We start from the raw sequence: 26831 nt of genomic DNA, 5'->3' as shown, positions 1-26831 counted from the left end.
AAAATGATGTATAATATAACCATATTTATTTAAGAATGTATTCAAATATCAAAGGCAAATTTCAACAACACAAAAACTGCAGTTACGTTTGCACCAACCTAATAGTACTCATGCCAGAAAGCAGGTGGGTCCCAGCCCTGCGGAAGCATGTTTCACACTGAGCCCTGGCATTTCACTATTGGGATTAAGTTCACTCCGCTCCTGAGGTTCCTGCTCCTTCAGGAAGTGAAATGGACAGAGCAGTGCCTGGAAAGGTGCCTTTGCTTGTGGACTCATTCGGCAGGATTTATTGAGTGCCTGTCAGTGACAACCACAGGAGAGACCATGTAAGGTTAGACTGTTGTCATTCTCACCCTCAGATCTGCTCATGAGGAAGGGGGAAAGAAACTAGTGCGTGTGCGCACATCATTTAAAACTAGTCTGGACCCAGTGAAAGGAAAGTGCAGAGGCCTGCAAGAAGATGACAGAATGAGACCCAGCTGGGTGGGTGCGGGGGGCGTGGAAGAGGGTGGGCTTGGGAAGTGGGGGCAGTGAAGAGGCACGAGGCTAGCTAGGGTGTGGACTGCAGGGAGCGTGCTGCAGATGCTCTTAGCCCGCCTTTTTTCACCTAGCGTCACGATTCTTTTTAAGCCTGTACCTTTTGACCCACCCAATCTCTTTAACACCACAAACTGTCCTGTGTCCCTTCCTCATTGAGCCCCTCCGTCACCTGCTTCAGCCCCTGATGCCACCGCCCCGGCCTCATCTCATCATTTTCCTCCCTCAGCCATAGAGGCTTTTCTTCCTGATCTTGAAGTGGTCCAGACCTGCACCCCTCCCTGGGCCTTCCTGTTCATGTTGGGGCTCCACCTGGCTCTTCTCATTATCCTGATCAGAAATTCTGTAGAAGTGTGTTTGTTTATGCAAGTATTGTCCATCTCAGACTGTAAGTTCCATGAGAACAGAGGCTTTGCCTATTTTATTGACTGATGTACCTCAGCACCTAGCACAGTGCCTGGCACATGGTTGCGGGAGACCAGCTCCCACAGGTCCAGGGAAAAGCCCTTTGGTGGGGACAGCTTAGGCGACGGAGAGAGACACGACAACGAGAGGAAGGGAGGGAGCGGGGCGTTTTCACAAGGAGTGTCTCTTATAATTCATTACAGTAAGGAAAAAGAAAAACGCGCGGAGACACAGGAGCTCTTTTTCAAGAAGAGAAGTGTCTCAGTTTATTGTTACAGCATGTCCCTTTTTATACCGGACAGTTGACCATTACATCATTGAGCTATTTTTTCCCGGAGATAAACCTTTACCCATCTGCCTTTTACATAGTTTCATTATTTCTTCCTTCCCAAGGTCTATTCTCCTTAGAAGCTTGTCCTTCCTAGAGACTTACTCTCTCATGCTATTTCTGTTACAGGGTACAGCTGGATTTGTTTCATACTAATGACTAACTTACTTTGTCTTTACCTATGATGGTCAAAGCTGAATTCCAGCCTTGGCGTTGGAAGGATGTTTTATGGCCAATTAGCAGTTATCTCAAACACCATAGCTGAGCAGAATCCTGAGACTACAGAGTGCATGTTTTGCTTATTACTAGCAGATTAGGAGACTAAGTGTGACTAAGATTGCTTTTAGTGCATAAAGTAGAATTATAGTAATATATAAGACTTACTAGGTTGATTAAGGTAAATAAAACAATATCAGAAGGGGGTATCAGGTCTTCATCCTACTGAGAGTGTCTAAAGGGGAATCTTTATTTAAGACACAGCGTTTTTCCCACACGCTGGCCACACACACCTGCTCCAGGCCAAGGCGGCCCATCTCCCAAGGGATGGCGGTCACAACCTCTGCCAGCAAGCCGCTTCTCCCCCTGGGGGGAGAGCGGAGTGGGGAAGCAAATGTTCCAAAGCGAGACAAAGTATAGCAAGTAGAAACTGCTAACAGCCTGGCATTTCACTTTGTAACTTTCAAGGTTGTTTGTGACGTAGGCTTGCAGCAGCACAGTGGAGAATGAGATTTATCTAGCAACCTTCCCACACTGCTCACCCGGGCCTGAAAGCCTGTTAGCTTGTCAGCAGCCAGGCTTAACCCTTACTGCAGACCTCCGGCTCGCCACAGAAAAGGCCAATTTTGACTTCTGTAGACTATATTTTAACCAAATAGTATTGAGATATTAAATGATAATTAGCCCATTCAGATTAAGCTGGTCATTTCCAAACTCAAGTCTTTTAAAACTCTAAGACAAAGTGTCCCAGACATCCAGCGGCTCCCGGCACATGGTAAGTGCTCAGTAAATATTTGTTGAGTGACTAAATGACCAGTCCTACATCAGTGGGCATTTCGGTTGATTTTAGTTTTCATTGTTTTGAACATCTTCTGCAATGAAGCTCCTTACAAATGCATCTTTCTTTACATGATCAGTTATTTCCTTAGGACAAATTCCTAGAAGTTGAATTGCTGTTTCAAAGGATATCTTTTAACCAAAGTTTTTTTAGTTGCAAATAATAGAAAGAAAACACTTGAGAATGCCTTCAGCAAAATAAAAACATGGACTGGGAAGGTGATGGGAAATCCTTGAAGGACGGCGCTTCATCCCTGACCCCTTGAAGAGCTTGTCCCAGGAACTAAAAAGCTGCCGACAATGCAGGCATTGTCTTTTCTTTCCTTCCCTTCCCCTCACCTGGTTTCTCCCTGCATCTTCCTCCCCTTCCTCTCTCTTCCTAGATAGTTCACAGTACACACTCCACTCAGACCACAGAATCTTATTTCAAGCCAGCTGGACCAGCCGAGTCTCCATTATCTACTCCTGGGAGGAGTGGTCTAATTGGCCCTGTTGACTCAGATGTCCACCTCTGGGCTAATCAGCTGGGGATGGAGGGGGTGGGGGCTATCAGGTCATCAGTCAGCAAGGGTAGCTGCTGAGGCCCACCCTGAGACTGGGTCTTGAAGACAGGCTGGCTCATGAGCTAGGCTAACACCCTGCATAGTGACTCTGCTTGTTTTAGGTGTCAAATTCTCCCTGAGGAGGCTTTGCCATCCTCTGACCACCTCCATGCATTTGCAGTGGTATATGACTTATGGCTGACTAGGCCGCAGTAACAGACACCAAATTTGTGCTGGTTTAGCACAGTACAAGTTGTTTCTCTTGCTCTTATAACAGTCCTGGGCGGTATTGAGGTCAGCAGGGCAGCTGTCCTTGGCCTGGTCATTTGGAGACCTAGGCTCCTGTTGTCTTGAGGTTCTGTCATTCCCTGAGGCTTGCCTCCTGCTCCTCCAGCCACTGAAAGGGGCAAGAGCATGGAGGAGCTACCAGGAGGCTTAGGGGCCAAGCCTGGGAGTGGCTCACATTCCAGTGGAAAAAAACCTAGTGTCATGGCCACACCTGACTGCAAGGAATACTGGGAAATGTAGTCTGGTCTGTGCCCAGAGAAGGGAGAATGCAGTGGTGTCTGCCTTGCAGGAGAGCATAAGCCCTACTGTTACGCTAGATACAGGTTACCAGTCTTTAAACTTTGCCATTCCCCTCTCTGGTTTCTCTCCTTTCATTCTCACTTGAACTTGCTCCAAAAGGGATTTCACTCCCGACCAGTCCACTCAAATTGCTCGTGTTAGTCAGCCATGATCTCCATGTTGCTGAAACAACGGTTAGTGCTCATTCCTCAGCTGACTTGACTCATTGGTGACACCTGTCACAGCTTGTCACTTCCTCCTCCTCGAAACATTGTCTTCACTTGGGTTCTAGTCATCCTGCTCCCGGTTCCCCTCCTATCTTCCTGGCTGTGTTTCTTTCAATCCTCTGCTAGTTTTTGCCCAACTTCTAAACTAAATTAGAGTGCTGTGGAACTAAGGGTTTTCTTACCTCTTCTCTAGCTACCCTCATTCCCTTACTGGTCTGAGTTGAGATCATCTGACCACGCCCAAATGTCTGTCACAGACCCAGGTCTGCCCCTGAACTTGTGAATGCTACCACCCACTTACCTACCTAACAGGCATCCCAAAATGGAAGCCCTCACCTCACCTCTTCCCACCAGTCATCCCCGTCTCTTAGGTACTGTGTCCCCCTTCCTCATTGTTTGGGCTAAAAACCTTGAAGTCATTGCTGACTCCTCATTTTCTTTTACACTCTTCATCCAATGCATCAGCAAATTTTGTCAGCTCTACCTTCAGAATATACTCAGACTGACCGCTTTTTACTAAAATGACTTTTTAAAAACTTCTCCCCTTTAATTAACCAGAGTACAGTCATGACATTTCATTTGGTAACCTGCTCAGAATTATAAAAATCATTCCATTGGACCCAGCACATAAGGCCCAGCGAAAAACTTCTAAACAGTTCTAATCTCATTGGGCTCCGTTCTTATAAACTTCCTATTTTAAAAACATCTTCAGCGTCCTAAATGTGACATCCTTCGTGTGAAATGTATCGGAGCTGGATGCAACGTTTATGTCCTGGACAAGTCTTGAGCATCCAGGTCCTTCACCTTGTGTATCCTGATGGGCCAATGTCCTGGAGTGTATGCGCCCTCCAGTACAGAAAGCTCAAAGTTTTATTCCCCATCTCAGTACCATAGGTCGCTGACCACTGAACCACCTCAATGTTTGCAGCAGCGTCCTGACTGGCCCATTTCAGCTGTAAAGCCTATTCTCAGCACCCCAGCCAAAGAAACCGACTAAAACATGCTGGGTCATGCCACTCCTCAACTCAGAGGAGATGAGCAAAACCCATGGTCCTACAGACAGGGTTGGGGGAGGGGCAGTATAAAACAAAAAGCTGCGGTTCAAGCTACTAAGATATTAAGTTCTTCCTTTCTTTCATGGCCTCTCAACTTTTCATGATGTCTTTTATTTACTACATAATGTCTTCCTAAGTAAAGAAAACTAACATTTTAAATTTTTGACATGAATTTTACCATTTATCTTTACATAGTGCAACAGCGGTTTTAAACTCAAAGAGCATTTAGAATATATATGGAGTAATAAAAGAGCACTTAATATAGACACAGAATCATGAAAACTGCACAGTGTGTACTTCACAGCTCATACATGCCTACGTACTTCTTACCAGAACAGTGGAAATGTTGCAGAATTAACTCAGCCGTTTTTGCTTCACTTCTTGATATGCGCACATTCTATACTCACACTCTTCACCCACAGCTCACTGCTGTAAGGAAGGACCGAGAGGAAAAGGAACCATGAGTTGCCCCATCTTTCCCTACCTTCTGTATCGTCATTTCCACATGAGTGATTGGCTACTCCTGGGAAATGACAGGAATGAGAAAAGTTATGAGAGTTCCTCAGAAGTTCGTGTTTTTTTGAAGGCATTTGCCTTCTTTCTGTGTCTGAAGAAAGTCCTGGGTCCAGTGGTAAGCCTGGCCTCTTGGGTGCCCCCACACACTCACGCACAGACGCACACTGCACGCGGAGTCTCATTGAACTCCCGCGCATTGTGAGTCCACTGGAATTCCAGTGCTCGTGGGACATCAAGCATGCTGTATGCAAATGGGGTGGCAAAGAACAGTGGACACATGGTGTGTATCTCCTCTGCTCACAGACATGCTCCAGTGTCCCATCAGACTTCACTGATAAAACTCAAGTTCAAAATTAAGATGATTAAGAATTTCAAGATGACAACAGCAGGGCAGGTCTCCTGTTCATGAAGCTGACGCAGATGTCGTCTCCGACCATCTTTCCCTAGACCACTCAGCTCCCACTGTGGCCTCCGCATTGTTCCTCCAAAATGCCAGGCTCGGGGTCTCTGCACGCACGTTTCATCCTTCTGCTGAACATTCTTCACTCAGGTATCTACATGGCTTGCTTCCTCACAGCTTCCTATTTTGTGCTCAAATGGCACCTTCTCAGTGATCCATTCCTTGGCCAACTGAAATACCCTATATAAAATTGTCCGACCGGCTGAGTGGCTCAGTTGGTTAAGAGCTTGCTCAAGAGTGCGAGCTCTGAGCAACAGGGTCGCTGGTTCAATTCCCACATGGGCCAGTGAGCTGTGCTGAGCTGAGCTGCCAACAGGTGGCAGAATGGCTCAGCTGGTGTAACAAGAAGATTGCATGTTTGATGGTGGGCTACGCCCACTCTCAACTAGGACTGAACTCGGCACCTTGAGCTGAGCTGCCACACGGATGGCTCAGTGGATAGAGCATGTGCTCTTAACAACAAGGCTGCTGGTTTGACTCCTGCATGGGATAGTGGCTACGCCCACCCACAACTAATTGAACCCAGCACCTTGAGCTGAGCGGCGCAACTGGACTTGGAGCTGAGCTTGCTGCGCCCTCCACAACTAAGATTGAAGAACAACTTGGCTGATCCCCTCCCCCAATTCCCCAATAAAATCTTTAAAAAAAAAATTGTGTGCTCTGTCCCCACATTACCCCACCCTCTTGCATGGCCTTATTTTCCTCGGTAACACTTCTCACATCTTATGGCCATATAGCTGACATATATTTATTGTCTGTCTCCTCTCAGTAGAATGTGAGCTTCATGATGACAGTGACTTTTGTGTCCTCCTATATTGTCACCTGGTCCAGGGCCTGGCACATAATAGGTGCTCAATCAATAAATATTTATTGGATAAATGAGTGATTGCTAAATGAAAAAAAGTATTTCATTTTAATTAGTTTTTTTTTTATCAGTGAGGGGTATGTATCATTTCATGTTTATTGACAAATTGTGTTACTTCTGAATTTCTTATGTTCATTAACCATTTTGTGTGGGGTTTGAGTTGAGTTTGGCTTTGATATGTAGAGTTTAGGGTGCTAGTGGGCAGCCAGATAGACTGAAACTAATAGTTGCTGGGACTGTGAGTTTGTAAATCACTCGTAAAATAGCAGTCAGTTATTGTTTTTCTGCATGGTGCTTCTGTGGGCCTTACAAAATACAGCTCTCCCCTCCCTGAAGCACATCTCTAATAGGTCAGTTTCTCAGTACTCTGTCAACACTTTTTAAATGTAATATTTTTGTTTGTTTGTTTCTCAGGCTTACGGTGAGGGCTCTGGTGCCGACTGTAGACGCCATGTCCAAAAATTAAATCTGCTACAGGGACAGGTTTCTGAGATGTCACTCAGGTACAGTTGTCCAAGAGGCACATGGTTATCATGGGTGGGTAGTGGAGGGATCCAGTGGTGAAATCCTTTCGATTTCCAGGTCTTCCAATGCGGCAGTTAGATACCCTAAACAATCTTCCCGCTGGAAATGATTAAAAATCCCAGCTCTGATATTTTAAATGCACTAATGAGATGCCAAAAAGTAAATAGCTAATTAGAGGTCAGAAATGAAGCAAAAGCCAAAATCCAGAGAGTAAGCACCTGGGCCGTGGCAGCGACTGAAGCCTGGTGTCCTAGAGCTTCCGTTTAGAAGGCTGGGAGGGGTGCAGGAGACAAGGGCAAAGCCTACGGCTGGCTCAGCGTGGGAAGGTCAGGAGGAGACTGCCACTTACAGCTGAATCGCCAAAGGACTGCACGTGCAGTGTACAAATGAAATGCACCCTCTCTGCAGCAAGAAGCCAGCTGTATTGACCTTGGCACTGGCCAAAGAGGGGAAATACGGCTCTAGGATTTTATAAGCACAAGAAAGCTGCCACGTGTCTTTTCAACCTTCACACACACTGTATGAAAAGCCTCAAACTAAGAGTTTATTTCAAACTGTCCCAGGAAGCAGAGGTAATGCATCTCCTCTCTGGAGCAATGCATCTTCAACCCAGGCCTGAAAGAGTTCCCACAGATCAAGTTCCAACGAGCATATAACTCAGAGCTAACAGTCATTAAACAGTCAAGGAAGCATGTCACCATGAGGAAAAAAAACCAGCAGAACAACAGAAAAATCAGATCCACAAAGACTTCAGAACACATAATGTATGTTTACTATATTTCACGAAATAAAAGAGAGGGTTGGTAATAGGAGCCTTTAAAGCCTTTAAAAAATAACCAAGTAGTTTTGAAAAAAGAACCAAAAAGCGTTTGTAGAAATGAAAAGTATAGTCATTGAAATTAAGATTGTAGGCGACAAATTAAACAGACTAAGTGTAGCTGAAGAGAGAATTGGTGAAATGGAAGATAAACCTGAAGAAATTATTCACAATACCATACAGAAAGATAAAAAGGTGGAAAATATGAGCTGAGAGGCTGGAGAATACAGAGAAGAGTTCCAGCAAGAGAGAATAAAGAGAATGGACCAAAGGCAATATTTGCAGAGAAAAGAACAGAGCATTTTTCAGAACCAAAGGCTTACATTCTTAGATTCATGAAACACAGTAAATCCCAAACTGGACAAAGACATCGTGTATGTAGAAAATCCTAATGAACCTGCACAAAAGATACTAGAGCCAGTAAGTTAATTTAGCAAGATCACAAGGATATAAGGTCAACATACAAAATTAAATTTTATTTTTATATAAATGCAGTGAACAATTGGACGATGATTTTAAAAATCAAATATCATTTATAATAGCATCAAAAAATGAAATGCTTAATGATAAATATAACCAAAAATGTAAGATCTGTTCAGTAAAAAGTATAAAACATGCTAAGAGAAATTAAAGGTCTAAATTAATGAAGCGGTATAACAAGTTCATAGATTGGAAAACTCAATATCGTAATTTCATCTTAAATTGATCTTAGAGTCAACCTGATACCAATCAAAATTCCGGAAGCCTTTTTTTTTCTTTTTTGTAGAAATTGACAAACTGGTCCTAAAATTCATATAGAAATGCAAAGGACCTAGAATTGCTGAAACAATTTTGATAAGAAGAACAACGTTGTAGGACTTCTACAACCTGATTTCAAGATGTATTATAATGCTACAGTAATCAAGACAGTATGATATTGGTGAAAGGCTAGACATACAGATACATCAGAAGGTGAAAGAACAAACAAATCGTGGTATGGTCATACAATGGAATACTACTCAGCAACAAAACAAGATGGGCAGATCTCAAAAACACTGAAAGCCAGATGCAAAGGACCACACATTACAGTGTCAGCCATTTTTTGGAGGGGTGGGGGAATTGCCTGCAAAGACACAGAAGGGAACTTATGGGGTAATGAAAATTTTCTATGTCTTGTCAATTATATCTCAATAAAAAATTTTCTCTACATCTTAATTGGGGTGATAGTTTCCAAGGTATAATTTAGCCAAACTTAGTAACTGTACACATAAATGGGTGTGTTTTTGTGTATATTAATTATACCTCAATAAGGTAATTTTAAAAGTTAAAAAATGTGGCCTTAGTCACAACAACATAATGAAACTGCAGAACACAGAAGACAAAGGGAAGAGCTGAAAAGTAGCTGGAGAGAAGCAAGATCACCTACAAAGGAATAGAAGACACCCAAGTTCTCAGTGGTGACATTAGAAGCAAGAAGACACACTAGAATCTTCAGGTTGCTGGCAGATGTCCTTTAGTTGATGGAGTTCCAGAATCATAAGGTTAGAGTGTGCAGGGCAGGCGTCCCACATGCATAATCTCCTTTCATCTTCAGAGTCACCCTGTGAGGATCATTGACTTCTTTTTATGGATGAACAACTGAAGGAGAGGTGCCCACATTTGGTAGAGTGTTGGGTTCTCGAAGTTCACTCGAGAGAGTTCCAGTTTGATCATGCACTGGAACAACCCTGTCTGACATGGACAGACGTGGCTCTGGCTCTCACAGTAAATGTTCTCCCTGGCCATCAGCCCACTCAAGGCTGGAGAGAAAGGAAGGCTCCTCACTCCTCTTCATGTGGTAGAAGAGCCCTCTGTCCCTGGAAGTCTCCACTGTGGCCTCAGGAATGCCTTCTCTCATAGTGCATAAAGACTCGTGTGACCCTGTGCAATGGGGACACCATTGCTGGTAGAAGGGACTGTGTGCTACAGGAGTTCAGCTGACATTGCTGAGTGTTGCAGGGCCTGTGCACACATTGTCTCATTTATCACAGTCACCCATTGTGGATGAAGAAACAGTCACACCGTGACAGTGACAGCCAGTCATTGGCAAAACCAGGATGCATACTGTGGTCTCTCTGGGTTAAGCATCTGCCCCTCTGCCTGTGTCACTTCTCCTGATGGAGGGTTTGACTAGCCTAAATCTGAGGAAGAAATAGTCCCTCTGCCCAGGCCTTCTAAACTGCTAGAAGATTACTGAATTCCATCAAAACAACAGAGCTAAGATGCTAAGGTCCCCGAGAAGTCTTTGCTATTTGTCGTCAAGTCCTTGCATCCTGCTCCTCCCACCTTCCTGCCCTTCATCTTCCTGGTCCTTTTACAAAAGACCTGTACAATCTTTTCCTAAGGTCTCTGGAAGAACCTGTAAATGCTAATGAAGAGAAAGATGCAGCAGGTCCTGGGCACACTGAGCATGTGAGTCTGCAGGTAAGCCCAGCGACCTGGGCCGGCTCCATGTCACAGGGTGGGGGTGGGGGTGGGGGTGGGGGTTTCATTTAGTCACCCATTAGTCATTTGTTCAGTAAATGCTTGTTGCCACTGAATGACAGGCACTCGGCTTAAAGCTACAAGAAACATAAAAATGAATAAACCTGTCACTTTTGTAAGGGTAGAGACTGCCATGTGTACAAATAATTCCAGTCTCTGTGAAGGGCTTTTTCTTCTGTCTGCTTGGAGAACTCGAAACTTAGCTCTTGAGGTTCATCTCCTTGTGCTTCTCCCGTTGTCGCTCCGTGCTCTGGGCACACCTCTGGGTAAAGAAAGGATGCTGTTGTAAGAAACCTGGGGTTCTGTGTTCCCTTTCTCCAGACTGAGCCTGAGAGTGGGGCTCACATCAGTTCTGCCCGGGTGCCTAGAAAATAGGTGCTCAAACAGTGTGGGCGGACAGTGTGTGTGGGAGCTTGAGTGACGCAGTAGGGACTCCAAGATGCCGAAGGTATGTGGAACACTGTGTCCTACCAGGGACAGGGAGAGTGGGGACAACAGAGAGGCTCCCTGCCTACCCAAGGACAGGGCCTGGCCTCTGCTCACAGAATCGCTTTGGCAATATCCTCTCTCCATCTTCATATTTTTATTATAAGCAGAGGAAGTGGTCTAAGCACTCCACTTGAACACAGCAGCTCTTGCATATTTGGATCTGTACTTCTAATTGTGTCCACTTTACAGCCTTAGTTTTACATCGTTCATGTAAGAAATAGTTTGCATCCTGGAATTTTCACTTGTCTTTCTGTGTTGCTTATTGTTTTCAGTGATTTTCACTTTTAAAAAGTATCTTCAGGATACAGTGGATGTGCCAATATTTACTCTTTTCTCGGGCATTTAGGTTGTTTCCAAACTTTGGCTACTGTAAATGTTTACTATTTTTATAACACTTTAGTGAGCACCTTTGTGCCTTTGTCTTAGTTTGCAGCCACTGGGCCAGGGAGCGTGGCCATCCGCCAAGAGCTTGATAAGCTGTACCCTGCAGCCCCCGGGGCGCACCGCTGCGCCTCCCATTACCTTCCAGCCAAACGCCTCTCCTGGTGGCGGGGTGCACGTGGGTCCTGAGACCCTCGGCCTCAAAGTGGGGCGGGGGATTTTCAGTAGAAGTGCCTGCCTTCCAACTCTGAGAAGAAACTTACCTCCCAATCCCATAGGAACAACTCCAGCCCTCCGAGAACCGCTGGCTGAAGTACCTAGAAAAGTGCTCCGGAGAGCTGGAGCTAGAAGGAGCAGTGTGTTTCAACAGACGACCCTCATCCACCACAGAGAAGCCAGACCCTCCCTTCAATTCCAGCCTGCCTAGAAAACGGTGCCTGCTAGTCACTAATCCGGCACATGCCCGTGCTGACCTGTGGGTGGGGGGCTGATGAACGGCTTGTAGTGGCCAGTCATGGGCGAAGCCTGAGCGGCGTGAGCCAGTGGGCATGTCACTGCCGGGCACCCTTTGGCCTGGCCAGGTGCCAGATGCCTATCAGAGTTGAGGGAGGGGCAGGGTGCCCATGGGCACCTTTATGATGCTCACTTAACTTGGATGGAGTGCACTGAACTCAGCAAGAATTTATTTCATGGGCAGAGGTGACAAAGCCAAGTGTGGCCAGAGTAGCTGACAGGCCTGGAAGCTTTTAACCTAGATCAGGAAAGACCTGAGTTTTACCAGTTTTTTCTCCAGACTTAAAAGTTTTCTGAGACGCTGCCTTGTTTAGATCCAGGGTGGCTCTTATGGGGCAAGTGCTACTGGAAGTAGATTTCAGTTCAAAATAAGAACTTTCTAGCAACTGCGAGCAGAGGAGTGGACTGCCTTGGATGTCATTGGGCTGCCTATTATCAGCGCTAGGGCAGGAGCTATGCAGCTACCTGGGAAGCAGTACAGGGTGACAAGTTCTACCTGTGCAGGGCTGTCAGACTGGATGACTCGGTGGTGATAGGACTGGATTATTGACAGTACTTTCCCTCTGCCAGGAGGTGGAGTCAGAGCACAGCACAGCCTCTGTGCAGCCCTGATGGCCAGGACTCGGAGGACTCTGAGATCACATTGGAGACCCAGAAGGTCAGTGATTGAGGACAGTGTTTCTCTTCTGGTCCATGACCATTGAGTGCACACAGGATTTTTTTTGTGTTTTTTTTTTTAGCTGAGCCATCCTGCTACCTGTTGGCAGCTCAGTGGCAGCTCAGTTCGAGCCGGGCATCGAACCGCTGTTGCTCAGAGCTCAAACTCTTGAGCGAGCTCTTAACCAACTGAGCCACTCGGCCAGCCCGGATATTTTAACTGTGTTTTGTTGACAACTGAAGTACAAGACTTAAACTCCCAAAAACCTCAGCTTCCCTCCTGGGTGTTTTCTGTCTAAAGCCAACTCCTTTCTGTGGCCTGCACCATTTCCCCACCATTCTCCTCCTCAGTGCTGTTAAGTCCCAGTCAAAAGGGCAGTTCGATGTTGCTTTTCTCTAGTATAAAGATCATAAAAAAAAAAAGGGGCTTCGATGCCTTGGAGGCACTCGAGGGGGACCAGTCTAGCTTCTGAGTGAGGCCCGTCCTCTTTGCTGTGTAGAGTGCAGCACGGGCCCTGCCGGGTCTCTGAGGAGCCTTTCCCATCCTCACCCCTGACCCAGGTGTGTTCGTGTGCACCCGAGGAGCCCTCTGCCCAGGTCTGCCCCTGTTCTTGAATCTTCCATCCTAGCAGACCCCACCGCACTCTCCAGACCGCAGAACGCAGGCTTTGCTTTACACTGTAAGGGCCACAGGCGCACAGGCAGAGGGTTTCCTGGGCGTCCGTCACTGCCACCCCAGCGTAGGCCATGGCTGGCCTGGCCGGCTTCTGGCAGCAGCACAGGAGGCAGAGGCCAAACTCCCGTGTTGCCAGTAACTGGCTGTGACCCAGGTAAGGATGTGGCCCCAAATCCCTAAATTATAGCATAAGGATAGTGGCAGTTACTGATGTGCCAGTCCCTGGCGAAACATTTTAACTGCGTTATTATGTTTAATGCCTGCCATAAGCCTGTTTTGTTTTGAAGGTGAGGAACTACCTAGTGAAGGTGCATTAAGGTCACAGCAAGTCAGTGGCAGAGCTGACAGAATGACAGACCACAGAGCCTCTTCCCTACTGCCTGGGTGGGGGGTGGTGACGCAGGGACCCCCCGTCATTGCTTTTAAATCACTTTGTAGGTGGTGAAATCCAATTTTCAGTGCAACTGGCTCCTGAGTGGAAGGGGGAGGCTAAGGCCCAGTGACATTGTCATATCCCACGGGTGCCTCTGTGCAGCCACTTGCACAGCTTCAGAACCCTCACCAGGACCTTCATATCTGCAGGCAGTGAACAGGCAGGATGGCGTCTCCATCCCTTTAAAGATGGCCTCTCGTCCCTTCCAGCTCACCCCTCCTCTCGGTCACAGCCCTGCCTGGTTCTCAGACCCCCACGACACGAGTGCCTCAATTCATGAGAATTATCTGCCTTTTGCAGAAAGCCTGGTTGTGGCATTTGGCAGAGGTTTTGGGGTGAGGTTGAGGGAATTCACTCTGTACTAAACCTCAAAATCAAAGCATGTCCCTAGCCTGCAGCCCGAGGACTGGCTAGTAGATAGAGCATGCAGCAGAAAGTGCCACAACCCAGGAGAGACAAGCAGCAGTCCAGGCACAGGGACCCTTCTCTTCCTGTCCCCTGGTCCTGCCTGCAGCTGGCTCTCCTGAACGGAGGACGTCTCCTGCTCTTGTCTCCACTGCAGGGTCCCACTGGCCTGGTGGGGAAGGTCAGAGAAGGCAACAGCCGTGATAATTGGAACACCAGGGAGCTCACTGGTCCTTGGGGGAAACCACCACATCCCGCCCAGCAGGTCAGAGCCACATTGTCTAAGTGGGAACGATTTCTTCTGCCACCTGGAAACAGCTCACATGTGGACACAGAGCCCCCGATACCCCTGCAGAGGGGCCTCAGGCCAGCCGGGACAGTGCAGGCTGAGCAGGGCACCCCCAGGGCTCAGACCCCAAGAGAAGAGAGCCTTAGCAGGAGCCCCGGTGCACCCCAGCTCCCTCGGGCCACACATATTCCCACCTCTGGGCCCAAGAGACCTTTCAGGGAGACCCCTGAGCACTTGTGGGGTACAGGCTCTCGGGCAGAGGGTGGGCTCTTGGTCAGAGGGGCACAGGAGTCCCCACTCTTGCGACTCTGTGACCTCTTTAACACTGGTGAGGATTTTGATGACAATCTGTGAACTGAGTCTAGAATGCTCTTATGTGTTTGTTACTTGAGCCCCTCTCCACTAGACTCATCATTGGAAACGAGGTTCCCTGAGGTGCTTTTAAATAGGACTGAGGAGGGTTTATGGGAACGACCAAGAACCAACAATAAACATGACTGTCAAATGGGTCATCTCATTGTAACATCTTCAAATAAAGTGCTTTACCATTTAATTACAGACTGTTTACAAATATGCGAATAAAATGGCTATAAAGGGCTTTTCATACTTTCAAAGCAGGTGACACACTTGGAAATGAGAGAACTACAGTGGTTATGGAAAAGGCAGCGCTCAGGGAACAACACTGGCCCCATCAGCCCTTCCCTACTCCCAGGTGTGAAGCCCATCCTGGGCCGCCCACTCTCCAGTGCTCGCTCCAGGACCGCCTGCTTCACCCTACAGTGTTGGCTGCACTCTAGCTAAACTCGGAGTAGGTCTGGTTTCTAGCAGAAAATCAACTACTAGTCATTTAAAAAAAGAAAAAGCTGAAGGCCATAGGCAAGATATATTCTGGACTGCTGGTGTAATCCTGGTGGGTGGAGAGCAGGGACGTGATGTGGGTGGCCTCGGCGTCCTTCCCAGCAAGGAGTCTCGCTCTGCCGGGGGAAGGCTGTGGGCCACCAGTCAACGATTCCAAGACCTCAGCACAACAGGGAACTCCCTCCTCATGTCACTTGTTCTACTGCCCTAAATGGCTTCATGCATCCCCACCCCCACCCCCCGATTCTGGAAGAAAAATGCGGAGAAACTGGCCCTTACAGAGGCACTGGGGTTCTACACTAGCTTAACACAACTATGAGACAACAAAGGGGACAGAAGAGGTGAGCAAAAACTGTCACAATGGCGGTGGGTGCTTTGAATACTGGATGGTGTCCAGGGCAGCCCCAATGTCGTAATTCTTGGTCTGCAGGAGCCTGGTGAGCCAGCCACCTTCGTCAGAGAAGCCCATGGACAGCATCTGGGAGAGGGACTCAATCAGCCGGGGGTCAGCTTCTGCCAGAGAGTAAAAAAGCCATAAGGGAGTCAGTGGGCCCCAAGCGAACTGCGTATGCTGCAGCATCCTGTCTGGCCAGCACGCTCCCGGCCCTCCCACAGGGCCACAGGGTCTCCCACCCTCACGGGACCCTCCAAGGCAGGGAATGGCCAGCTGCTTCTGTAAAAGCCCAGAGAATAGATTTTAGGCTGCTTTGCAGACTATCAGTCTCCCACAACCACTTCACTCTGCCATGGCAGCATAAAGGCAACTGGACGGTATATAAACAAATGAGCACCACTGTGCTCCATAAAACTTGTATTATGGACAATGAAATTTGAATTTCATCTGATTTTCACAGGTCTTTTTTCCAACCATTATAAAAATAAGAAAAGCATCCTGGCCTGTAGGCCATAGTTTGTCTGCCTGCTCTAAGACAGAGATCACACAAGGGTCTCCACTTGCATACTGTCTGAAACAGCACTGCCATGTGACAGTAATGAAGCGGAGCAGAGTATCAGCTGCCTCTTTTGTTCAGTGGGTCCCCACCAGCCCTGCTGCCTGCCATACCACTTATTTCCATTCTGCCTGGCTCCTGCAGGGAAGGGACCTTGGCTGTGACCCCTGCTCTCAGGTCAGCACTCTCCATGAGGAAACAGTGAAGATGGACTCCGAGCCCACTTTTAGTGCCAAAGTCAATGCCATCTCTACCTTTTTTTGTAATTGCAGGTCTAGATGTTAGGTCTTAGAAATGAAATTACTAAAATGAGCTGCACTAACAAGGCTCAGTATTGACATAGGAGGACAAACCCAATTCCTGATTTTCTCTCATGTCAATAGGCGAGCCCCACAGTAGTGTTGCTAAAAACAACTGACAAGATGCTCTGAACAAAACAGGTCAAAGTACCGAACTGCTTGAAATCACTTGCCTGGCGGTAGGTGTGGGTACAGCGCCGCTTCCTTCAGCCCTGTGGGTCCTTCCTGGGAAGGGTCCAGAGAGTTTGGCCCTTCAGATTCGGGCATCTGTAGAGACTGGAGTTCACCTGTAGATGGGTCCACTTCTTTTGAAGACAAGTGAGTCCAGTCATCGTCTCCTCCTGAGCAGTTATCAGACTCCATCTGTTCCTGGAACAAAACCCCCATGAGCACACAGGACGCAAGCCACAGGCCCACCTGCCCACGGCCTCAGTCCCTGGGAGAGTGGGCAAGTAAGGACTGACGCAGGGGCTAGAGGGGTACTTTTCTCTACCAAGTCCTCAGAGAGGATTCACAGAATAACTTAAATGCCACATACCTGGCTCCCGCCAGCTGTGTTAAGTGCCCAGGAGGGGCTGTGGCTGGGGTGTAAGCGTTGGGGAGGGGCTGCGGTTGGGGTAAGTGCCAGGGAGGGGCCATGGCTGGGGTGCAGAGAGACGCAGACAGTGCTTACCTCAGGCCGCACCCCTGACTCCAGGGCTATCTTGTCCAGATGTTCCGCTAGAGACTGCGCTGCACCCTCCATGTCACCATGCGGTTTGCTGGGGTCGGAAGAGCAGCTGCTTGGCTGAGAACAGCACTTTTCCTCCGTGCTGGAGCTGCCTGGGGAGACGGGGGTCAGGCGGCTTCTTTTCCCTCCATGTTCCACGTCAATATCAACTTCAATGCCTGGAGGCCGTGGAGGAAACAAGAACCTGTAAGTCCTCCAGAGGACGTGGCTGTGGCTGCAGGGAGGGAGCCGCGTGGTCTGTAGGCTTACAATGCCCTTCCACATTCAGCCCCACCAGCGTGGGAGGGTCGGATGCTGGCATCCACTTCAGACCGGGAGTCACACCGCCAGTACAGACCGGGCAAGGATGCCAGCCCACCAGCCAGAAAGCAAAGAGATGGTCATCTTTGACCTTCAGAATCCCAAGGGCTAAACTGCTCCCAATACGCTAGCCCCAAATCTTCTTGGATTCTAGATAAACTCATATTACACCTTTCGTTTCCTCCAGCTTAATAAAACACTAATCTCTGCTGACACCCCAGGTCAATTTCAGAGCCAGAAAGTCAGAAAGAGGTCTGTTTTTTCCTAATCATGCAGGACTACAGCTGCACAATGGGCAGGGCCAGGCCCTAGGAACCAGGCAGAACAAATACATGTGACCAGGGCACCCCATCCTAGTTCTGAGGACCACAGGACACATCATGCTTGTGTGCCAGGGACTATGATGTGACAACCACACATATTACACATCAGAATTCTGCTTAGGCAGGCAGACAGCCCCGAGAGCTTGTGCAAGGCCATGAGGCTGGAAGCACAGGCCGGCGTGTCCACCTCCAGTGCCTCACACTCTGGGGCACGTGCACACCAGAGTGAGGGGGGCACAATCGCCCCTCTATGTTTTTAATTAATTTTAATTTCTCAAAGGACTACCCGCCCACCACTTAAAGTCACAGTTCCAAAAGGCTATAGAAGATCCCTTCCCCCACTAGAGCCCAGCCTCTCTCCAGACACTTTCAACCCATGCTGCTCTTTCTGTCTTGATTGCTCAAGTTTACTGTTTCTTTCTTACTCTAGAAGATCAATACTTACCTGTCCTTCCCAAAATTCAGTTTTTCATGAAAACAACATTCAGTGTTAGTGCCACTACATAAATATTGTTCTTTGCTGGGCCCAAGTCGTACTTATTTCCTTGAAGATTTTTTTTGTTTTTGTTTTGGGAGCATTAGTGATTAATGATGCCCATTTTTTTATTTGCTAACCTTCCCCATATCCTCCAAAGCTTCTCTAGAGTTTCCTATGTGGGCCTGGTGTACTGGATGCCCCATCAATTCTGGCTTTTTTCCCTGGAGGCTGTCCCTCTGGGGCGCCAGCCTGGCCTGGCAGATCTCACACTGTGCCCACCTTCCTTTCCTCCTGGCAACACCCTCTGTCTCCTGCCTACTTTGGGCCCCATTTTCAAACACTTGTTTCTTCATTTTGGCCAAAGAAAGGTTTCAAGCCAGGTAAGGTGATTAATACATTGCATACCTGACACTGACTTTATCCTGCCCCCACACTTGATCATTTTAGCCAAGTATAGAATTGTAGGTTGAAAACCATTTTAGCTTAGACTTCAGAAGTCCTTGCTTGTGCTGCTGTCTTCCAGCCTCCAAAGCTGTGCTGCTCTCTGAATTCCCAGGCCTTTACCGTAGCCCGGAGGGTTTCAGGAGCCTCTCTTTATGCCAAGCTTTGGTGTCGGGTCTTTTCTTAGTCACTGTCCAAGGCATTTGGGGATCCCTTTCAATCTAGAGATGAATGTCCTTAGTGCCAAAAACGTGTATTCTTTGTTTACTTCTTCCCTTCAGTTTTCTGTCCTCTTTCTGGCATTTCTGTTCATTCTAGATTGGGCCACCAGGATTTTCTCATCTTTTATCTCCTCCTGCCTCTATGTGTTTTGCTTCTGGAATATTTCCTTGAAATGATCTTAAAATCCAAGCATTCTTTTGAAGTTTTTTTTTCTATTATTATTTTTTTAATTTACCAGAATATTTTGTTCCCTTTGTTATTTTTATGATATCCTGTTCTTTTTTTCTTGGATACAAATACTTTCTTGTATCTCACTGAGGATGCTAACGTTCTCTTCCCCAAGTTCCTGCTCTCCCAAATGGTTGGTGATCCATGGCTGCCTGGTCCTAGGGAAACACTAAGAAATGCCGATAGGAAGCATGCCACACGAGGTCATGGGCTTCCACCTGTGGTGTCCGGGTCCCAGAGGGCACCACTGTGGGGATTCTTGTCGGGCACTTTCAGCCTTTCCTGAGCAGGGACGCCCAGCTCCTGCCGGACCGGGCTCATTCAGGACCCCAGGTTGCAGGCTGGTGCTTCACCCTGCTCTGTGTCCTTGATGTCTCTACAGCTGAAACGTCTCCAGATCTAGTGCCTCAGATCCCCTGTGATGGCTGGCAGGGCCATCATCTGGTTGCATGGGTCCCCAAAGTCTCTGTCATCCTTAATCAGGGTCCTCAGCCCATCCCTTGTTCCCTGGCCTTCCTGGCCCCTAGCAGCCAGCACTCTGCATAGGCACGAAGGTTTCTGATGTCGCCCCTCTGTTGGTTACCACCCTCCATCCATGTCCCATTTCCCAAAGTTTGGTGGCATTATTTTCTCGTTTTCTATTACTTTTCCCCCTTTTTCTTTGTCCACATTGCTTTAAACTTTTAATCCCTTTACTGTTATTTTAGCAAAGTTTGAGGAGTAAAGATAAAAGCAGGCTTAGCTACCGGTATTCCCATCTGCAATATTTGAATTGTTTTTCTCCTTCCAACTTTATTATGAAAGGTTCAAGCAAACAGAAAAGTTGGAAGAACAGTACAGTGACCACCATGTACTTTCTTCTCACTTTGTTAAGTGGGTAAATGATGTGACTTTTCTGTAAAAAGATCAGACAGATTATAGAACTGGGTTTCTCCAACTTGACAATTACCCGAGACTTCAGGGCTTACGAGGGTGGGATGTTTATGGGAGACCCCGTGATGAAGAAGGCCCTGCTGTTCTATGTCCTAGATGGCAGTGGCTGCGACCTCAAGCCAGGAACTATCCCCGGCCTTGGTGGGCCCACTCGGATGGTTTGCACAGCAACTATCAACAAGTGGCCCTGGGTTTTCACTTCAAAGTCGATGACTCACTGTACACAGACTGCCCTCTCAGAGGTGGTGTTGGCTCACTCCTCTCTGGGCCCTGCTCTGGGAACAGTCCCTTCTAGGCAGTTAGCAATGTGAGTCATCCTAGCTGTTAGTGCCTCATAAGAAAATACCAAAAAAAATAAAAATTAAATTAAAAAAGGAAATATAAAATATGGAAGAAAAAAAAAACTACCCATAACTCCAATAGCAGAATTTAACTGGCTCTTGGGTTCCTCGAATGACTCAACTGAAACCACTCAAAGGCATATTTTACTGAAACTTTCCTCCTTTTGTGGTGCTCCGAGCTCCTCCTAGTTGGCAGAAAGCAACTCCACCCACTTTGAAAGATCTGAAAAGGCCTTTATCCTTCTCCCAAAAAGACTTCTGAGCATGTCCAAAATTATTTCCAGTGTCCTAAGTGGGGAACCCAGGTCAAATTCTGAAACAAACCACAAGCTCAGATGGTGTCAGAATGGACAGCAAGTGTGACCCAGAGTTACCCGGGAAGTTTTTGAAACACACAGACCCTACCTAACCAAGACCCACAGACAAAACTCTGGAAGGTGGGGCTAGCCGAGTGGCGCGATGGTGAAGAACTGGCTTGGGGCGCCAGAGGGCCCTGGTTCAGATCCCACATATGAGGGCCAGTGACACTGCCCTCCACAGCTAAGATGCTGAACAACAGCTCAACCTGGAGCTGGGCTGCTGTGAGTCGCCGGCGTCAGCGTAGGCTGCAGTCCCTGTGGCAGTGGGTTGCCATGGGCTACCGTATGTAGCCAGCAGCCAGCGTGAGCGGCCAGCAGCCGCAGTGAGCGGCCATCCAGAAGCCGGCAACTGATCTGCCTCACCCGGGAAGAGCGCAATGATGATGCCAACTTGGGCCAATGAAGCAACGTCCTCCACAACTAGACTGAAGAACAAAAACGACAGCAACTTGTCTGTTCCCCTTCCCCAATTCCCCAATAAAAATCTTTAAAAAACAAAAACAAAAAAAAATTCTGGAAGGTGTACCTGGGCCTCCACACTGTTGGAAAGTTCTTACCTGAACCTAGACTTGGTTCTATGACCTCCCAGATCATCTCGTTCGTTCTTTTAGTGAAAGACTTTGTTCTTCAGAATAATTTTAATAAAGTTTCCATACACTAAAATATACACCAAGAAAAACACTCTTTTTTGGTGATTCTAAAACTCAGCCAGCTTGAGAACCACTGTCCCTTTAGTGTCTTCCAAAGAGACGTCCCTATAGCCTCTAATCTCTCAGAATTCCACTCACTCACCTTCCCTGTGTCTTACGTGAGTGGCAGGTGGAACCTAGGCCCAATTCTAATCTATCACTGCTCCTGTTTTATCCTCCTTGGAAAGCATTCAGAATATCCATTAATTTTTCTCATTCTCTCAAAAGCCTTTCACTCCAAGAAGAAACCACGTGTGGCCTGAGCTGCTTCACAGAGCAGCAATGCCAACATGTCGCTGCTGCTTCAAAGCTGTGTCCAGGGGTAGAATGAGTGTGAGCAGAAATGTCTCAGGGGCCAACCGAGTGACTCAGTTGGTTAAGAGCTCGCTCAAGTATGTGAGCTCTGAGCAACAGTGGTTCAATGCCCGGCCCAAGCTAAGCTGCCGCTGAGCTGCCAACAGGTGGCAGGGTGGCTCAGCTAAAAAAAATGTCTTGGGTTGGAGGCAACAGTGGTCATGCCCTGTAAGCCCCAGGGTGCATGGCGAGCGGGGTTTGGGCACCCTCCTATCAGCATTCTTTCAGATATTGGACACAACTTTGGGACAGACTGGGTGCACACTTCCTTCCAGTCACAAAGATGAGCTCTCTTCTAGTCTGAGATCATGGCTCCATCATAATCCTGAACAGGATGTCACCTTTAGCTGATTCTCACTGCCACAAGGCCTAGCTCTGTGGTACCCACATCCAGACTAGCGGATGCGGGGGATACGGGGGATACTTTTGAAAGCTCCCATCTGTCATACCACTAAGGGGGCACATGTGACAGTCCACCCACCCTGACACCACTCTGAACCTGAGGCACTGAGAACCTGGTGTCCTGCAGAGCTCCCCTGCACCACAGAAGCCCAGCACTCAGGAAGCACCAGAAAAAGTTGGGGTTTGCAAAAAAAAGGGGAGGAAAAGAGAAAAGACATCACAACTAACTACTCACCCAAGTCCTTGAGGAAACCCCAAGGCTCACGTCAGGGGAAAATGCAGACTGTTCTTCCCCCAAAGGACAGACAGGCAGCAGTTGACAGGCCAGCCGTGCAACTGAGCCTGGTCACCCTCCCTACCGGGATTATCCCAACCAAGTGCTAGCTAATTGCACTGCCCTCACGTGGAAAGCTCGAGAGTCTGTCAGGGATTTCAACCTTGAGTGGCCTATGGTACAGCACTTGGCAAAGATTGACTTGAGGCAACCAATCCTTATCAATCTCAAGGACATGGTGTTACCATTCCTCCACAGTACCCCAGGGGAAAGCCACAAACAGCCACCCACACACCCAGTTATCAAAAGGCCCCTCTGGTATCAGACAGGCAGCCACTTACCCAGGGGGCTGAGGGCGGCTGCCACACTCTCCCCTACATTCTTGAGGAAATTCACACTGGGATCCTCCGACGGACCAGGAGCTTTAATTTAAAAAAAAAATAAAAACAGTATGTTTAATTCAAAGCACATTTATCAATGACCTTTATACCTAACGTGGTCTTATTCCCTTCTTCCCAGGTGTCCTCCATCCCGGGGGCCTTGTCTGGCAGCCTGCACCCCTCGTACTTCCTTTCTCCCTTCCATACTGGGACACCTCCTGGGCTCCTTCATCCCCCTTCATCTGTGACCCTGGTGATCGGAACCCAGTGAGCAGCTCAGTACACGCAGTATAAAACATCAACCATGTCCTAAATATGTTATTTACTCAAAATCAAACAAATATTCCCACCTTTGTCCCAGAGGATGAGGTGAGTCAAAGGACACAGTAGGAATAATAAAACCAGAATCTAAAACTCTAGAATGCAAACTATGTGTAAGTTTTTAACTTTGTGACTGTTCAAAACGATCTGACCAAATTTGTCTCTGACTTTCCTGACAGCTAACACAAGCAAAGCGAGCACATTACAGAGATGCAGGTGCTGGAAGGGCCTCCCTGCCTGTTCGTGAGGGCCGCCTCAGAAGGGCAGCATGGCCAGTGGGAAGGGGGTGCTGAGCCTGGCTGGGGCCCACTCTGGGTGTAGTGTAGGCAAACTGGTGGCCTTGGGCACTTAGGCGCCTGTTTTCCCATCTGTGAAATGGAGACGGTGATCCGTGCTCTGCAGGGGTTTGTGAGGATTAAATAACCTGAACAGCCATGAAGTGCCCAGCCCAGCCACAGGCACAGCAGGCATCCGGGGGTCCTCCAGCTCTGTGACCCTTGCACCTCGCCCTGTGGAAGCCAGCAGACCAAGGCTTACCGGATTCCGCTGTGGGGCTGGAGTGGGCATCCCCCACCCGAGGCGGACGTGGGCTCCAGTTCCCTGGTGGGCCCATCTCCCAGCCGGACCACCCGAAGTGCCCATGTTTCAGCTTCCGAAGCCAGCGGCTATGAGAGAAGCTCTGGGGAGGAGGAAGCAGAAGAACAAGCAGGGTTGCATCAGGGGGCTCCCGCCGCCCCATACCCACCCCACCCCACCCCAGCCCGCAGGGAGGACCTTCTCACCTCAGAGAGGTGGCCTAAGGGGTTGGGGAAGGCGAGCTTGCTGTGCTCCTTGTGCATGCCCTTCCCCTCGCAGCCAGCACACAGGTCATAGTCAGGACAGATGCTACACTTGTAGCGGGTCCCCACCACCGGCCCGTTGCACCCATCGCAGATCACATTGGGGTGCACCATGTTGCGGGTTGCCTCTTGAGCACACAGGGGGCGGTGGTCCCGCCGGCACTCCTTCTTCTCTGCAGGGAGGGTGGAGAGCCTTAAAGTGGGGCCCCATGAAGTATCCCCTTTTTCCCTACTACTCAGCTGTCACCACTGTCAGTAGTAGGCCCCTGGCTCCGCGCTTCAGACACCAAGTCCATGTGGAATTCAGTTGCTCACTTGACAGCAACAAAGTGACCTGAGAACCTGCCAGGAGGTTCCCAGTACCTGCACGTTACCTGGGCAAGATGGCTTTGTCTACACAGCTATGGCCTGCCTTTCACTGAAATAAACCCCACAGTGACCCAAAGCTGCCCCCAGCCCACAGCACTTGGTCTTGGCACCATGAAGAGTGAACCCAGCTCCTCCGCCCCTCACTGTGCTGGACATGGCCTCCTTTCTCAGGTCAAGCACAGCAATGACCATGTCCCTGACACAGCCGGCAGCTCCTCTCCCCCTTCACTGGGGGAATTTCTCCATAACCTCAAGCCAGCAGTTTTTACTGAGCAGGGAGCACCCCAGAGCCACCCCTTACCTTTAATGTAAATACGGAAGATGTCATCCTTCACATATGACATTGCCATCGTCAGCTCCTCATCACTGGAAAAGGCAACCAAGTCCCCGTCCTCATCTAGGTTGTTTAAAAGACAGCATATGACATGAGCACCCAGGGCTTCTCAGATGGACACCACTGCTGACAAGGGCTGTAACTGAAGCCCACGTGTTTGAGGCAGGGGGAGCAGGCTTCGGCCAGAATGCCACTCACTCTGCCACTGCCTGGAACGTGAGTACTCCAATCCAGGCACGAAGTGTACGCAGTGGGTAGAGTATGTGTGCACAGGGGCAGCTGGCCACCTGCCACTCTGCCTCTGGGCCAGCTACTCCTTCTCATAGGTGCTGCCTCGGTCCACATCTGACCAAGCCCAGGCCAAGGCCCATCTTCAACTACGGGTGACCTGCTTCAAAGCCCCTTCAAAGCTCCTGGGCCTCTTGTGGTTTAAGAGAGTAAAGTAGACAAGTACATCTGCTTGCTTCCTCCCCCAAAGAAGCTAAAATTATGTATTTGTATGTAGTCTCCTTTTCAGATGTTAGCTCAAGTGGTTTTGAAGTGCCACCAGATAGGCCAAACCACATCATACGTCTGCAGGCTGGGCCAGGTTTGTGGGCCACCAGACGCAGCCTGGACCATAAGAACAAGGACAGTGTCAAAAGGAGAAAACAACCCAAACACCCATCAATTAACAAATGGATAAACAAAAGTGGTATGTCTATACAATAGGATATTACTTAGCAACAAAAAATTACATTACAAAAACATTATGCTAAGTATAAGAAGCCAGTTACAAAAGACTACATGTTGTATGTGCCCATTTATATGTTTATATGAAATGTTCAGAAAAGGAAAATCCGTAGAGAAAAAGAAAAGATTAGTGGTTGCTTAGGGCTGGGTGGAATGGGAAGATGGGGATGGGAGGATAGCTAAAGGTGATGAAAATTTTCTAAAATTATGACCATGGTTGCAGGAATCTCTGACTATGCTAAAAATTGTACACTTTAAATGGGTGAACTATATGGTATGTGAATTATAGCTCAATCAAGTTGTTTAAACAAAATAAAACAAACCAGGAGCGGGCCTGGCCAGCACTCCTAAGGGAGGTGCCGGCACTGCCCTGCCCAGGGGCGGGCCTTGGCTGCCCACCTCCTTCCCAGCCACACCTCCCCACCCCACCCCTAGCAGCCACCAGTCAAGACACTGGGCTAGTTGCTGGACTCTAGTCCCACACCGACACCTCTGAAGGTTTTGATCTTGTTCCTCTGCCCACTGCCAGTAGTACAAAGTCTGGGCTCAGCCTTGGCCTTGGGCGGTCTGTGTTCTGTCCCCGACCTCTCCTCCCCTCCCCCTGCCAAGGGCTCTCCCACCAGGCCACACAGCCCCGAGAACCCTACACCCCCCCACACTTCCCCACACTTGTTTACCCGCATCACTCTTCTCCCCTGCCGGCCCAGACTCTTCCGGGGCACGACATGAACCCCCACCGGAAAAAGGCAGGCTCAGACTGGGCAGCAGCAAAATGTCAGCGTAACCTGAGTACGCGCCTGACCACCCATTGCCTGCCGCGCGAGCCGACGAGAACGCCCCAGGGCGCCCTTGCCAAGATCTGCAACATCATGGCGGGGCGGGGGGGGGGTCCGACGGACACGGGACCTCATGTGTCCCAGGCCTGAGATCCGCTGAGAAAGCCTGGCAGCGCCTGGCCCCACAAGGGCCGGCCTTGGTTACCACTCCTGCTCACTAGGCTGGCACCCGAGGTCGCACTGGGGACCCACGCACTGAGCGGCCAGAGCAGATCCCCACAGACGCCACCAGGTTTGTAAAGAGGAAAGGGGCACCCGGGCACCCACCCGCCCCACAGGACAGGCCTGCGTCAGGATGCCACACCGCTCCGGAGGGGGCCCGGCCCGCTCACCGCGGTAGTACGCCTGGAAGCCGCCGGGCCGCAGCGCGGGGAACAGAGCGGCCACCCGGCTCAGTAGCCGATCGCAGGGCCCGGGGCCCGCCGCGACCTCGGCCTCCGCCTCGGGCTCCGGACTGAAGCAGAAGCTGAAGCGGCGGATCTCGCGGGCCGCCTCTTCCTTGCCCAGAAGGTAGGCCTTCACCGTAAGAGACGCCATACTCAGCGGTTGGTGAACAAGATCTAACAGCGCAACGGCGACCCCCGGCGCGCGGCTTTT

At 49.0% G+C, this 26831-nt stretch overlaps 2 protein-coding genes across 2 annotated transcripts in view; one reads left to right on the top strand and one right to left on the bottom strand.

Moving 5' to 3' along the window:
* Positions 1–15104, top strand: part of MRNIP (MRN complex interacting protein) — a 22399-nt gene extending 7295 nt beyond the window's left edge. Inside the window, exons 2-6 of the mRNA XM_019661374.1 lie at positions 6970–7058; positions 10261–10339; positions 11548–11702; positions 12353–12440; positions 14111–15104. Coding sequence (XP_019516919.1) covers positions 6970–7058; positions 10261–10339; positions 11548–11702; positions 12353–12440; positions 14111–14596 — 897 coding nt within the window. The 3' untranslated portion in view covers positions 14597–15104. The remainder of the gene's footprint in view (positions 1–6969; positions 7059–10260; positions 10340–11547; positions 11703–12352; positions 12441–14110) is intronic.
* On the bottom strand, positions 14776–26831 carry SQSTM1 (sequestosome 1). Its single transcript, XM_019661408.1, has 8 exons — positions 26567–26831; positions 24634–24729; positions 23907–24136; positions 23662–23803; positions 22765–22845; positions 17023–17237; positions 16523–16718; positions 14776–15613 (listed from the first exon to the last, which is right to left on the bottom strand). Exons 1-8 carry the CDS (start codon positions 26769–26771, stop codon positions 15456–15458), a joined length of 1323 nt encoding a protein of 440 aa, XP_019516953.1. The 5' UTR covers positions 26772–26831; the 3' UTR covers positions 14776–15455.

The sequence above is a fragment of the Hipposideros armiger genome, unplaced genomic scaffold (assembly GCF_001890085.2).
Source record: "Hipposideros armiger isolate ML-2016 unplaced genomic scaffold, ASM189008v1 scaffold_347, whole genome shotgun sequence".
Taxonomy (NCBI): domain Eukaryota; kingdom Metazoa; phylum Chordata; class Mammalia; order Chiroptera; family Hipposideridae; genus Hipposideros; species Hipposideros armiger.
The sequence above is the reverse complement of the archived record's forward strand: the minus strand, read 5'-3'. Positions and strand labels throughout refer to the sequence as shown.